Source organism: Atractosteus spatula, chromosome 1, assembly GCF_055471065.1.
Source record: "Atractosteus spatula isolate fAtrSpa1 chromosome 1, fAtrSpa1.hap1, whole genome shotgun sequence".
In the NCBI taxonomy this organism is placed as follows: domain Eukaryota; kingdom Metazoa; phylum Chordata; class Actinopteri; order Semionotiformes; family Lepisosteidae; genus Atractosteus; species Atractosteus spatula.
In genome coordinates this window covers 44,388,720-44,403,760 of record NC_142706.1, presented here as the reverse complement: position 1 = coordinate 44,403,760, position 15,041 = coordinate 44,388,720, and the positions used below count along the sequence as shown (strand labels likewise).

Sequence of the window (15,041 nt, the reverse complement as noted above, 5' to 3'; positions counted from 1 at the left end):
TTTTTCAAGGTCCTTTACGTTTGACTGTTGAAAAAATAAAGATATGTGAAGATCAACATGAAACATTTGTCTGGGAAAAAAAACGCTTAATGGAATAATCAGATGGTTATGTAGTTGTTAACATGGATGAAAGGAAAGCTGGAGAACAGCTGCACACCTGGTCTTGGATTTGACACTGTTTCACTTTGGACCTCATTAATAATTATAATAATATCTAATAAGCTAGTGTACAGTATATGCAGAGCCTTGCAAAAGGACTCAGACCCTTGCAAACGTCTTACATTTTGTTGCTTTAAATCGTGCAGCTATGAGGCTTTGAAGTAGCAATTAATATGTGTTATAGACACATCCTACTCCACACATTCAAAGCAAAAAAAGAAAGAATTGAAAGAATATGAAAGAAAAAAAGAAAAGCTGTGATAGCATAAGTATTCAAACCCTTTGCTTAGGCGCGCCTAAATTAATTTTGGAGCACAAAATTACTTTACTAAGCCAAACAGCTGATTCACCTCTGTCTGTGTGTAATAATAGTGGTTCCATGATTTCGGACCAAATACTGTATACCTATTTCTGTAAAGTCCCTCACTCGGGTACTGATTTGGTAAGGAAGAAGTTCAACTAGGAAGATCAAGGGACTTTCAAACCAACGTAGGGATAAAGTCGTATACAGACAGAGATTAGGAGCAGGGTATAATTTTTTCTCAAAGACCCTTCGTATCTCATGTAGCAAAGTGAAGTCAGTCATTAAGAAGTGGGAGGCACCCAGACACTGCCTGGATGGACCTCTGCACTGAGCAGCTTGGCAAGGAGAATACTGCATCGCGCCGTCACTGTCAGGCCAGCAGTGACTTGAAAGAGTCACAGAGTTCAGTGGTTGAGATGGGTTAGCTCATCTCAGGCGCAGAACCTAAGTGATAAGGAAAACACCGGAATATGTTTTGTTTTTGGACAAGAAAAAATTGGATTTTTTTTCAACGTAGTGCATCACTCACACAACACCCTCCCTATGGCCATGCACGGTGGTTCAGCATTACGCTGTAATAATAATAATTGCTTACAGTTATATAGCGATTTCTGGACACTCCACTCAAAGCGCTTTACAGGTAAAGGGGACTCCCCTCCACCACCACCAATGTGCAGCCCCACCTGGATGATGCGACGACAGCCATAGTGCGCCAGAACGCTCACCACACACCAGCTGTAGTTCTACTTCCAATCAGCTGGGTTTGGGAAGTTCGTCAAGACTGATGGGAACATTGATGGAGCAAAAGAGTGCCAAATCTTAGAGGAAATCCCTCTTCGGATCTAAAACTGGGACAAGAATAAATTTTTTAGTCAAAGGTGCTTTCAGCAATTTTGAGCTCATGGGTCTTAATATTTATTAACGTGTTTCAGCTTTTTCTCTTTAATTTTTGCTGCTGTTTACTGTAACATATCTTACCCTTGGAAGCCTTTAGTTTAAGCATTCAGGGTCTGAATAAAATGTCGAATTTAAATGTTTTTTAAGTGCACACAATGGGACACCATAGGAAGCGTCTGAATACTTTTACAAGGCACTGTGTACAGTTTACCAGGAACCTGTTCATGGTAAAAACAGTTTGTGTACTGTTTGTGTTTCAAATGTTAATGTATATACAGTACAGGTAAACAAAAATCCATGCTGTTCAACTAAGAGTTTCAACATGGGATTAATCTTGCTGAAATGATTCTTATTACTGACCTTCCAACTATAGTACACTTAAGTATGTAAAGTACTATAACATTCAAATATCTGGTAAAAAATATTTTGACTGTTGTCTTCAGTGTTTCAACAAAGAAGGTACAACACAAATAGTGGCTACATTCAATGCTCTCTTTTTCCATTGGGAAGTATTTATTTTACAGAGCTAGACATAAAAAAAACAGTTTAAATGTGATTGGATTTTATGAATATGCATGTTACATGGCATGTCTCTCTTGGGTCTCAAGTCCCCCTTCTGAAGAAAATGGAGCAACGTTTGCTTCTTCAATAAATCAGGCCCTGGTTTCTTTTAGTGCTTTAACAAGTTCCTTGGGATCCGTTAAAGAAGTGTCCGACTTGATTGAGATTAAAGTGATTCTGTCTGAATAAGGTCCTTCATACTTCCAAGGTGATTCTTTCTATCTCACTGGCCTAAATCTAGGCTTCCCTTTTTTCATAAACTCCCAGCTGAAATACGCTTAATAATTTAGAGTTTTACTTCTCCTGAGATTGGTATTTTCACCGAAACAAGGGAAAGTGTGGTAGAGCACACTTGTTCAGACAAGCTGCTGTTAAGTGTGTAAGTTACAAAGGCAAGGGAGAAAAAAAATCCACTTTAAAGTATTTGTGCATAGTTAAGTGTTGAATCATCCAGGGCTGTTTCAGTTAAACATTATGCATTGTAGAACAAAAAAAATTCTGAAAAGGTCTGTATGGTTTTTTTTCCAGGTTTAGTTTCTAATGAGGTTTTTAATGCCTGATTAATGACTACCATAATTATCTTGCCTGAGCACTGGAAGAAAGGACACAGACTACAGCAGGAAAACCAATGTTAAAAATTTATTTTTAGTCAAGAGGTACAGCAGAAAAAGGCTTGCTCACACTTTGAGGGTGAACAAGTCTTCGTACTTTGAGGAGGTAAGATTGAAGCACTGAGGGTTAGAATGTTCATTTTGAAGTTGTGGTGCCTTGCTAAAGACAAGTAACTAATTTCCTTTTGCAGTTTATGTACTGTTTGTGTTTCTGTCTCTCCAGTTCCCCTTTTGCGCAAGTGCATCACCAAGTGAAGAATGACAATACAGACAGGGATGGTTTGAAATCGATCTCACCCGAAAGTTGTCAGAAACAAAACCTGCCTATGGCTGAGTTTTTCCAAAGGTCCTTTGTACTGAATGGAGCCGAATAATTGAGCCAGTCACTTACACAGCTGAATAGGCACATCTTGACTTTTAATCAGGTGGCCTCGTCAGCTTTTATTCACAGAGTGTAAAAATAGACCAGAAAAACAATAGGGTCTACTAAGCATTGTGGTTAAAAATGACAGACATTAAGATTTTAAGAGAAACAGATTTAATTTTTTTAAAGGCAATGTATGTATAGTTTGAGAACGATTTGTAAGTGTTGCCCAGTGTATGAAATCTGATTAAAAGTATATTGTCAAGAGAATTTCATTTTATCCACACACAATCAAGAATCGTGATAAAACTACTTGTTTTGTGTTGCTTAGTTTATGTCTGTACTTTTGCTTAGGTGAAGTTCTTTTATAACTTTGCTCATGTTCTTTAATATTATGCTTTTATAAGGATGACATACATTTTCATTAGGAAGGAAAACAAAATGGAGAAGTGATTTTACAAGGCCCTTCCTCACTCATTTTTACACTATCTCGATATTAATTTGTACTGAATACTCGCCATTGTTTTTTTAAGGTATGTTTTGGCCCTGGAGGGAGGCTGCAGGTTTGTCGTCTCCCATCCCATAGTACATAGAAGCAAAAATTGCTTCCTTCATTGGACTGTGTATGTGCACACCATAGAATCTCACTCAGGTTGAGCTCACAGTTCACTTCCATCGCGGGTTAGATTCTCTGGGTAAAATTAGGGTCTGATATAGCCTTCAGTTCACTTTTTACACTTGCATCCTGTTAGACTTTCAGTCCCTTTCATTAAATAGATGTTAGAGTTGGGAGCCAAGGCTGAAGCTGTCTGCCATTTCGAAATGTAGATGCAACCTGTGAATAAATCCAGCATTGTAAACTACATTCCAAAAAGGTTGGGACCCATTCTATATTACTGAAATGGAGACACAGCTTTTTAACAGTGTGGTTTGATGTGTATATACAGTAGTATTGTAGTCAAAGGGAATTGTGGATATTGCCTTCTTTATGTACCCCATTAGGCACCTCTCCTTCTGTTATGAAGTCATTCTGACCATCAGAGCTGACCATTGTTGAGGGTGTTGTCTAGTTTTACCAAGATTTCCATCAATGTTGGCTAAGTATGATGGAAGTGTCCCATTAAAAACTGTTAAGACTAGAGGCATTCAACTCTTGGATAATCACATTGTAGTACCATCTTAATCCCCTCATTGCCCTTACTGTACCTATATTTAGAGGTTTCTAAGGACTGGGAAAGAGATTGGGCCACATACTATATTATTGATCTTCTTTCTTAACAGTTGAATTGGACTGAAAGTGAAGCTTCTCTGAAATTAAATGTTTTTCATACTTTGTGAAATACTGCAGACCATATACAGTATAACATTTGACAGGAAACAGGTGTATGGAAGTGATATAAAAAAGAAATGTTTCCATTTTTCAGGAAGATAACTCAGGGTGATGAAAAATTTACATTGACTTCAGTGACATGTCAAAAAGCGTATTTGAAAATTACATAACAGGCTGTAAGACAGTATTTGGTGGGGCAGGTGAGTCTATTTCTGGCAGGTATACCAATATTTTGGGTTCTTTGAATATCAGTCTTCTGGCATTTATGCATGTATAAAAAGGTTTGTCATTGTTTACTGGAGTCTTGACTGTCACATCAATCTTTTTCTTAGCAATTCATCCATTTTCTAGATTTTTTAAAAGCCCAGCAACTGCCTTTTGAGCTAAAGTTTAGAGATTAGTAAGACACACAGTACCCAAGAGTTTTGTATTATTACTGACTGCAAATCTATCAAGATGTGCCAATTAGCTGTTCATTGGAGACTGTGTTAGCCACGCAGTAAAATTCTCAAGTATCTGAAATGTTCCAAACACACTCTGTGAAGAACGTCTGAAATGCATAGTGCTTAGTTGACATCATACTCAAGCCATGTGCCACACTACCTACAATTAGGAGTACTGCTGGGGGGTTTGGATTTCTTGTCAGCTGATAAGAAATAATTTTTCAAGACGTGCAAGTGGGCTCCACCAGCATGTTTGTACTGAGTCACAGTAGATTCATGCAAACAAAGGTCATACTGTTTCTCACGGGTGTGAAGAGGATAGCTCCTTCTTTGCTTTCGCATCATTTACAAGTTGGCAATAAGGTTTTGTTTTTACAATCCGTAGCACCACGCCCGTTAAGAAATCCAGCCACCCCCTGCCTTGTGATGCCAGGAAAGGAATGTGTTACAGTATGTGGTCAAACACAGAATTGAGCTAAGGCTCCCCATTGAGTTTCAGATTTGCTGAGCCCAAACAAGCAGCAATACTTCACCAGCAAAAACAACCTGGTGCTGCTGTCACAGGTTCCTTATACACTGAGAACTCTGGTACAGTAACATTTGCATTTGGAGGAACGGATGATTCCCCATCTGGCTTACTTTGGAAGGATTGGTGTAAATGATTTGAGGAAGGAAGCTAGGTTTCAGCCTTCCTTACTGTTAAATAGGATTATGCTTGTGGGACTTGTGTAGAGTGTGTTGTTCAAGCTTACCCCAGAATGGCTCCGTGTCCTCCATCACCAGGAGTTATAATGATGTTATTCAAAGCAATTATTTTTGATGTTTCGGTTGCTTGCAAGCCTGTTATGGATATATTGTCTTCAGAATCTGGACTGTAAATTAGCGAAGATGTCTCTAGCCCTTTTTATTGATAATCCAAGTTAGAGTATGAGTGGTACGGATGAGGACGATTTAGGAAATTGTAAGCAGCAACTCATTACAGCGTTCAGTTCTGAATCTGGTTACGATATGATGTGCTGATCATAAAATAGTCATTTACAGTTAAAACAAGTGATGTTTTGTAGTTGATTCTCTGCTGTGAAACCAGGCTACTTCTTGCCAGTGTCCGAAAGGCTGGGATGTCTGCTCTAAGTATATGGGGGTATATTCCAGTGCCTTTATTATTTTTCTGTTTTAAGTAAGTGTCGAATTGAATCACTAGATGCTTGAAAGATTGAAGGAATTCACTGGTTTATTTAAAAAACACACAAGTGCAGATCATACTTTTGTCCTCAAACAGATAAATCACGTTTTGTTTTAAGAATGTAACTTTTTTTCAGATCCCGTAATGCATCCATTGCACTATATAGTAATTAAAGGACCAAAGAACAAGAATTTTACACAACAAAAAGAATGCAAAGTGACGATGGTACACATTTGAGAACTCCCCAACAATTCTAATACTCATAATAAAATGCGAATACATTACTTGAGATAAATACTTTTATTCATATGCATTATTTCCCAGGTGTTTCTGTTTTCTGTGTTAACAGGTATTCAGACATTAATTCAAAAAAGGTTAGAAGAGTAACTTCTTGATTTATTCTTTGCCAAAAGTATGATTTTGTAAACAAATACTTCTCCTATTACATGTGAAAAGGTAAACTCCTCCTGAGGGTCAAAAAGTATCTAAAAATGCTATATTGTGTTTTCCAGAATCTTGCCTTTCTTTTCTGCTGTAAGTCTTCATATCACTTTTGAATCGGCAAAAGCAGACATGTTCTTCAACGTTTCTGGTAATTATTAGGCCAAACAAAGGAAGAAAACAAAACAATTGATAAATTCCTTTTATAAATCATTGGTTTTGGTACCCCAAAGTTTGGGTATTCATTATTCATTCGGAAATTTGCATTTTTTTTAAATGATCCACCATCCACTTACCAAGGTTACCATCGAGACGAGGCCATTCAACCCCTGTAGCCCATTCAGTAGTTAGTAGTTGAGTGATCCAAGGAACCCATCTACACTGTTTCTTGAAATAAGACAGGGTATCGGTTTCAACAGCACGGCTGGGTAGCCTGTTCCACACCCCCATAACCCCTTAAGATGAACTGTTCTCAGTTTTTGAAACCTCTTCCACTTAAATGGAAAAACATCCATGCTATTAATCTGCATTTCTTGTTGGCAAACCGGGAGGAGATGCATGAGACCAGATATACAGTAGGGCACCAATTTTTTAAATATTTTATATCCTCAGAATTTGGGCACGCTTCAAAAATGTCTGGGAAACTGCTGTGCTGAGGGGATCTATTAACATACCTCAGTAGCAGTGTGCTTGGTTGTGGTTCTTCAGAAAAGGGCCTTTGGTAATTCACAATTGTGACCTAGAAGGCAGTATTTTATAAAAGCAACCTGATGTGTAAAAACGTCCATACATTATTTACACAAAGTATTATTCATGTATTTGTATCCTTCTGGTAGCCAGTATGGTTGATAGGGGGATAGTGGAGTCTGCTTATGGACTGTGGCTTGCAGCGCATTGTGAACATACTGCCATCAAGAAGGATGAAACTTTTCCATATGGGACTTATCACTCCGTTGCGCTGCTTAATTAAAAGGGTTTTTTCCTTGTAGCTTCATGAAGATAAAGGTGCACTTCAAACTTTTTTTTTCTTTCTACTACAGTAAAACCTTTAGGGACCTAATTACAGCTACCGAGATTTCGGTACCCATGTCCTGCTCTCCTGATATGTCTTGTCTCCTAGTGACAGCGCTCTGTCTTCTCTGCCCTGGTGTTTATCCCAGTCCTACCCAGACTGTTCCCTCTCGCTGTCACTTGGACACCCGTGGAGAATTGTGGGGGAAAATATTAAAGTCTTGGCTTTCTTCAGTAACTGTTGATTTTAGATACAGTCTAATTGGCCTTGACTTCCATACTTTGGCTAAATGAAATATTAATAATTTAAATAAAAAATCACTTTGAATTTTATATAAAATTAAATACTTGATACTTTTTTATTTGACTTGTACTGTCAGTAGTGCAACCTTCTATTGTTAATACAGCCCTAACGGGTGCCATCAAAACCTTTTCATCTGGAATCCTTTTCATTACAAATCACATTCTAGTATGCACTCTCTTGTAAGAAGCTAACACTGATTTGTAATTATCTGGTGACATACCCTCTTGTGGTTAAAGTGGCTAATCTTGTCATCTGCCTTTTTATCATTTCTAAATGTGAAATGGAGTGTTTTCTGTTCTTTCATTATTAGGGATGTCCACCTTTAATTTCATGTTCCACACTAGATAAGACTGATTGATGGTGGATATCCTCACATCTCCTCCCCCGGTGTATGAAGCTGATGAGAGGAGATGGCATTTAATGTCAGAATAATTGAGGTCAACCTGTGGGTCTGTATCCCTCCACACAGTCATGGGTATCTGAGGCTTAGTGAACGGAGGTGGATACCTAACAGGTTCACAAATACACACCTCTAAACCACAAGGAAACTGGAGTCCATCTATGTGTGTGCTGGTCTACCTACAGTAGATCACTAAAATTGTCACAGCTGAGATTCAAGCCTGTAGGATCTTATTCAAATAATTCACCTAACATCTCCCACCATGAAAGAGTAGTTTTACTGAATTCCATCTGTAAAATTTGCACATGGATCCTTGTTTTAAAATTTGAAATATTTGCAAACTACTCGGGTGCATTGAGTATGAACATAGACAAGTAAAAGTCTCAATCGGCTGTAATCCTATTCCAATTTCAAAATGCAGAACGCCTGCTGTAAAGGCTGTAATGGCTGGGATTCTTTAATTGAGTATTGATTTTTTTTGGCTTTCTGTTCCAGGGCGTGTGTGTCTCTGGCATCCAAAAACCGCTCGATTGGAAATGCAGCAAAGAGCCAGGTGAGAAAAACATTCAGGTCCTGAAGGGTGTGATACAAGTGCTTTACTTTGGTACTTTAGATACCAAAAAATTTTTTTAATAAAAAGAAATACTTTTTTTCTGGAAAAAGATGGGAGAAATTCATTAATTGAAAATTTTGATTTATGGAATGAAGTGTGAGAGAATGGGTGATGAGAAGCCAAAAAAAGTATATAAACTGTATATAAAAAGATGGATTCTAGATGTGTCCAATTATTCATTTTCCCTTTTCCAGTGTTGATAACAGTTGAGTGGGTTCCTAATTCTTAAGTTACTCATCAGGATATTTTGATAAAACAGCTTTAAAGCTGCAGGTTAGTTGGATTCATTTCAGCTGACAAATCAGGCTGTGAAATCATCTTGAGAGCAGAGGGAAACAGGGACTCAAGCTTTGCTGGTTTCAGGGCTGTTTTATTTACTAAACTAGACTTTATTGATTCATGTGTTGGTAGAACATTTGAACATGTTTAACATCAAATTATACATTTGAACATTTTGTAAAAATAGCCAACGGACAATTAAACTTTGAAGGAGATGAATATTTGAGTGACCTAAAACAAGTGAAATTGGGTCTTGTCGTCTTTGTGTATTTGTTTTGCAATTAAATGAGAAGCACATTTTTGTTCTAGAACATTTGATCTTATTATACTTTTTATTCAGCTGTAAAATCATGTCATCCAGAAAGAACTATCAGAAGTTTTATTGTGTTACAATATGGAATATGGTATTTAATTGAATTTGTTTACCAATGACTGAGACAAAACACTTTGTCACAAATTCTGCTCATCCTCCTAATTAATTATAAGTATAAAACAGAAAACAACTGACTGCATTAGTATTATACTGTACCTCCCAAGTGAATATTTGGTAGTAGCCATGGATTTTCGTGGATCAGTCTCTACCAGCTTTGCCTATTCCTCTTGACAGCCACTGTACTTAATTCAAAACTGTGGGTGACATTTCATGAGTTCACTTACTTTCCCTGACTCTCTTTATGTGTTACTTTTCAGATGATAACAAACTTCAAAAACACAGTCCATGGATTTAAGAAGTTCCATGGCCGAGCATTCGACGACCCCATTGTGCAGGCAGAGAGGTCTAAGGTTCCCTACACCCTGCACAAGATGTCCAATGGCAACGTTGGAATCAAGGTACTTTTTTCTGTCTCCCTCTGGTTGTGGGTTCAAAGCCAGATGTTAAGTCTGGCCAGTTGTATATACAGAGATGGGTTAGATGCCCATCACATCTGGGATCTTGAACTTAAGAATGCTCTGCTATAATAGACCTTTTGTTGTTAGTGTCTCCCTGCTGATAATTTCCCTGCTCTTTAATTTCTCTTTTAGACTTCTTTCTTGTAAGGCAAGTAGTTTTTTCTCATCTGTGGCTCAAGTGGGGAGCTGTGTCTTTGTGCCTTGGCTGCAAAGACACGCCCTAGGTGTCACCTAAAGAAGGCTCAACAGCCAAAACATTGTGTTTCTTCTTTCCACTTTTGCCCACAATTAACATTTTCTTGTTCCTTATTCTCCACGGTCCTAAATGTGACAATTTGGATAACTTGCTCAACGCTCAGATTAATTTTCTCTGTTTTTTTTAATCCATAATGACCTTGTGGTTTTCTGGGCATTGATTTGGTGAGAGTCTGGATATTGATTATTTCTAGAGTTATCTTATATGTATTTTGAACGTACATACCTTAAGAATGTTAACAGTTCTTTTTTGTCAAATGTCTGTCGTTCACTTCATTTGTAATTTGACCGTTGTTTTTTATTTTTTGAATAAGCTCTGTATAATTTGCTGTGGCTGTTTCGGCGATGATGGGTGCTCAGGTGCTGGGGTTTGGAGTCCACAGTGCCTTATTATCATCTAACACAGAGAGCTCGCCTGCACAGCACAGGATGTACAGGCTGAGAAACCCGAGTTCCACTTGACGGGTCAGTAAGGGAGCTGTCAAATATGACCAGCTGGAGTCCCTCGAGTCAAAAAATCAATTCTAGTGGCAAACTAATTAAAAAAATCCATTCTTCTTGCCGATCCAGAAATGCAGGTTTTTGCTTTAATGTTCTGGTTGGCTTGCGTAAAGCAGATTGTTTCTGCCACTGGTGCTGGTGATGAGTGACACGGCCATGTACAGAACAGAGCACAGCTTGAAGGCGGAACAAAACTGGTGTAAACATGTGCCAAGCAAATTCAGAGCTGTATAGTGGTCCTCTGATCAAAATAAGCATTCCTGGCTGTTTCTGGCCACTGGGTGGAATGGTTTTGCACCTGTTTGCCTGTTCACTGGTCTCTGAGCCTTAGATGCCACAAAGGTCTCAGAGACGCCAGCTCAAGTCTGGCATGGAGAGCATCCTTAAATGTCACTTTCTCACCTTGCAAGGAAGCTGTTGTCCCATGAGTCCCTGTTGTCCCGAGGACATGCGTTCACATGTTGTAGTGTTGTCATGTCAGCCGAGCAGTCAGATTGCCATCAATCACTGCCAGTGGAGTCGCACAATAACAGACCGTACCTGCCCTTTGATGGGTCTCTTGTACCCAGCTATTAGTATATCTGTTCCACACTCACTGATGTCCACTGCTGTGAGGTTGTTCTACATCTACACAAAACCTTGATGCATCGCTAACGAAAATTAGATGGTGAGTCCATTGAGATGTGCTAATGTTCTCTTGACAAGAGAGGTGTATGGATCCTTTCCTTCCTTAACTTTCACCAGGCTTGACACCTAATCAGCCCTATCAGCTCTCTCACTAGTAACGTGGTTTTGTGCTCAAGCAAGTGTCAGAGTCACTTAATTGTATTATGCTCAGTTATCAAAATTATGCCAAAATATTTGTTAAATATCCACTTTCCATGTTTTTATTATTCTTAGAACACACATACATGTTTCATTATGCTCAGTATATATCACTACCACATTATTATCACAGTTCCTTAATGGTAATCTCACCTTTTGTTTTCTTACTGTGTTTTACTGTGTTGAAAAGACTAGATCAGTGCAGGCAATCAGCCCAATAGGTGTTCTGAGAGACCAAGAAAAAAAGTGATTGTTAGCTTGTTATCTCTGGTTCCTAGCTACATTACTTAAGTTTCCATCTGTATTGTCTCAGGATGCTCTCAGAAGACAAGGTACTAGGTATGCAGGTTAGAACGAAGTCTGCACTTTGCAGGTTACCAGGAAGCAAAGCGCATTATTTGAGTGGCACCTGCAGATATATGCCACCCTAGAATAGTGTCTGTGATAGTTGCAGTACAGTATATCCCTTTTATTAGTCTAGTTTAAGCTCTTGATTCTCTCTAGGCTGGTTTCCCCGAGCAGCAGCATATAGTTGATGTGGCTCCGTGGGTCTGAGTTGAACTGGGTGTTTTTGGGGTGCTGTATAGTAGTGACCCCTGTGGCTTGTAAGGTGGCTGTGAACTTGTAATATTACCAGTGAGAGGTTGGTTCTCATTTCCTGGCGCTTTGGGCCTGACAAGTGTGCCGAAGACCTGAGCGTCGTCTTCATCTCTCCCAAGAACAAGGGGGCTGGGTAGATAAGAGCTGGAGATTCCAAAACTGGGTTAGCCTGTGAAAGAAAGATAGAAAAGAGAAAGCAAAACCCGGAAACCCAGAGCTCTTTAAAGTGCTTTGAAATGAGAAAAATATAAATTCTTCTCTTGGCATTGTCTGTTATGTGTGTTGCAGGTCTTCACAATTGGTTTTATGTGGCTGTGGCTCTTAAAGCATGCTGCCCCTTTGTGAAGATGGATCACATAGCCTCTCATCATTTTTACGCTTATGAATTGATGTTTGTGTTTAATGAACATTATTGTACTATAATCAGGTTGTTTAGCTTATATGGTGCTTTGACTTTGTGTCTTTTAGGCTCTTTCTACTACATATCAAAGAAAAAACATGATCTACGAAGGAAACCATTATAATGTTACTGTCGCCCTCCAGGCAGGCATTCCATATGAGTGAAATATAGATGAAGACTTGGCTGCTGCATACTGAGTGCACACTCAGCCTGCACACACTGTACCAGCTTGTACAGCTTTTATGAAAAGCGATACGTGAAATTATTTTAGATAAAATATACAGGAAACTGAGTTATTGCAGTGTAGTCTGGAATGCGTGGTGTGAGTAAGTGAGGCGATGATAAATCGACCTAACCCAGCCCAGATCAGGTTACAGTAAGCAACTGGAAACTAGCAACCAAAATACACATTCCTTTGTCATTTACACTGGTAATTTTGCTTTATTACATTTGATTACTTCTGAATTTTAAAAGAATTAGGGAGAAAGACAGCATACATTTTGTAGGAGTAGTAGCTCAGTAGTATTCCATTGTATAAGGAACAAGTAAAAGGTTTATTCCATGCCGAAAAGAGAAGAAAGGAAACAATGTTTTTGGCCGTGGAGCCTTCTTCGGGTGTGTCACACCCTTTCTTCTCTTCCCTTCTTCTCTTTACAGCATGGAATAAACCTATTACTTGTTCCTTTGCAGCCTACACATGCTGATGCAGCTACCCACCTGAACTATTCCGTTGTATAATATATAAAACAATTAATTTCAAGGCTTGTAATAACTCTGTTTTGAAATCCATACTTGTTATTTGGCCTGTAAACACTTCTTAGAATAACTTGAAACTGAAATTGTTGTGGTTTTTTTCCAGTTGATGTTACTGTCCTTTCAATTGCAGGCATACCATCCTGGTAATATATTTGAGTTTTTAAAATATCTGGTAAGCCCTTTGACTGTTTAGTCATATCATGCGGTAATACCTGGAATTCTCCAAATTTGCCAGAAAGGATCTCCTTTCTGACACTGGCATGTGGGTGACATTTCTTTGATATATTTTTGTCACCAGCAAATTTCCGAAACTTTTGAGACTCAATTTAATTCCTACATTCAGTACAGCCGCTGCGTGTTGTAGACATACTTCTCTCCAACATTGCTGGCCAGATCCTTTGTTTCTAAATGTGACCCTTCAACATGCACAGATCAGATGACTCACATCTCCCCCAGTGCAGTGACACGCTTGCAATTTAAGTCTGTAACAAAGCTTATCACATGATAGCGCTGAATGTAATTAATGTCATACATTGAACTGAATCACACTGAACTGTGATTCGACAAAAGCCTGCAAAATCTAAGATTTCTGAATCAGCGTTTATTTTTTTCTGGTTTCCGAATGCAGAATGTGATGAAGTGCTCATAAAATACAGTATGCACCCTTATCCAAACCCCAAAACAATGATTTTCTGAGTTTTTGCATTGAAAAGGGAAAAAGAAGGAGGAAAGTGTGTTGCTCCAAGAATGATCTGTTTCAAATAGTACTAAAAGGCACTTGCCGGTTTTTTTGTTTAACTTCTGAAGCTGTGATGCCTGATACCTAGTCTGTTAGGAATATTAACCTGTGAGTAAGAAGAGACAGTTGGGCCAATCTGCCCCGTCCTGGTTCAATTCTGGGACACGAGACCGTCAATACGAAGTCTCTGTCATAAATGGTGTCTGAGGGCCAGTGAGTTACATTTTTCCCTCTGGACCAGAGCTTCCGAAGGAATGTACCAATCCCAGATTGGTGACAAGTGACACTGTGCCACTGTAGGTGCTGTAGGTACCGTCCTTCGGATGAGACATTAAACTGACGTTCTGAGCGCTCAGGTATTAAATATCCCATGAAGCTCATAAGAGTAGGGTTATGTACTCCTGCGTCCTAACTAAATATCACTTGGTTTTGCACATAGTTTGGCCTCCCTGTTCATCAATCTTAATTAAATTAGTGAAGTAGGCTCTCACTTCTCCACCTGATCTGCCATGGCTTGGGCCTGCTGATGCCTAATGGCAGCTGTGCAGCGTCCAGTGCCTCCTGTGACTCAAAGTGCTGGGAATCCTTTGGGATGAAAATTATATTTAAGGAATTGTAGTTGTAATTGCCGGGCATTGTTATTCACCAAACCCAGGTCTACAGGGGTCCTAAAGGATTCAGCTTCACTGAGGCTTATGAAGCTCCATTATAGTGCATATGGTGCAGCAGTGGAAATCTTGGAGCCCAGCTCTTGGGCTTTTCTGTATATCCCGGCACACCAGTTTGCTCTGCTAGAAATGTTAAAAATCGGGCATTGAATGGGTGTTCAGCTGCCTTTTTTAGGAGAATGAATGTGTGTGATATTGTTTTGATACCCCTCTGTAACACGTGTGGGGCATTGGGCAGTTTGAGCTGATGTCATTGGCAGGATATTAGTGGTAGTGCTGGACAGCAGCTCGTGAGTAAGCAGCAGGAATACTGTACGGTGCTGGAGCAGGACAGCTGTGCTCTTGGGCGAGAGGGTTGGCTAGAGACCACAGCAGAATCCCAAGCTCTTAATTTAACAGTGATGCAGCTCTACAGGCTGGCCTTGAGGACAGTATGCCGCACACTGGAGGCCTGTGCTCTAAAATCCCCAGCAATTCCACGGTACTATAGATAGGTTGGCCAAATT

At 39.2% G+C, this 15,041-nt stretch overlaps 1 protein-coding gene across 1 annotated transcript in view; it reads left to right on the top strand.

Annotated features, from left to right (window-relative positions):
• The window catches only part of hspa4l (heat shock protein 4 like), a 49,566-nt gene that overhangs the window by 2,683 nt on the left and 31,842 nt on the right, over positions 1 to 15,041 (top strand). Inside the window, exons 2-3 of the mRNA XM_088928709.1 lie at positions 8,504 to 8,561; positions 9,591 to 9,731. Of these exons, the coding sequence (XP_088784835.1) occupies positions 8,504 to 8,561; positions 9,591 to 9,731 (199 nt within the window). The remainder of the gene's footprint in view (positions 1 to 8,503; positions 8,562 to 9,590; positions 9,732 to 15,041) is intronic.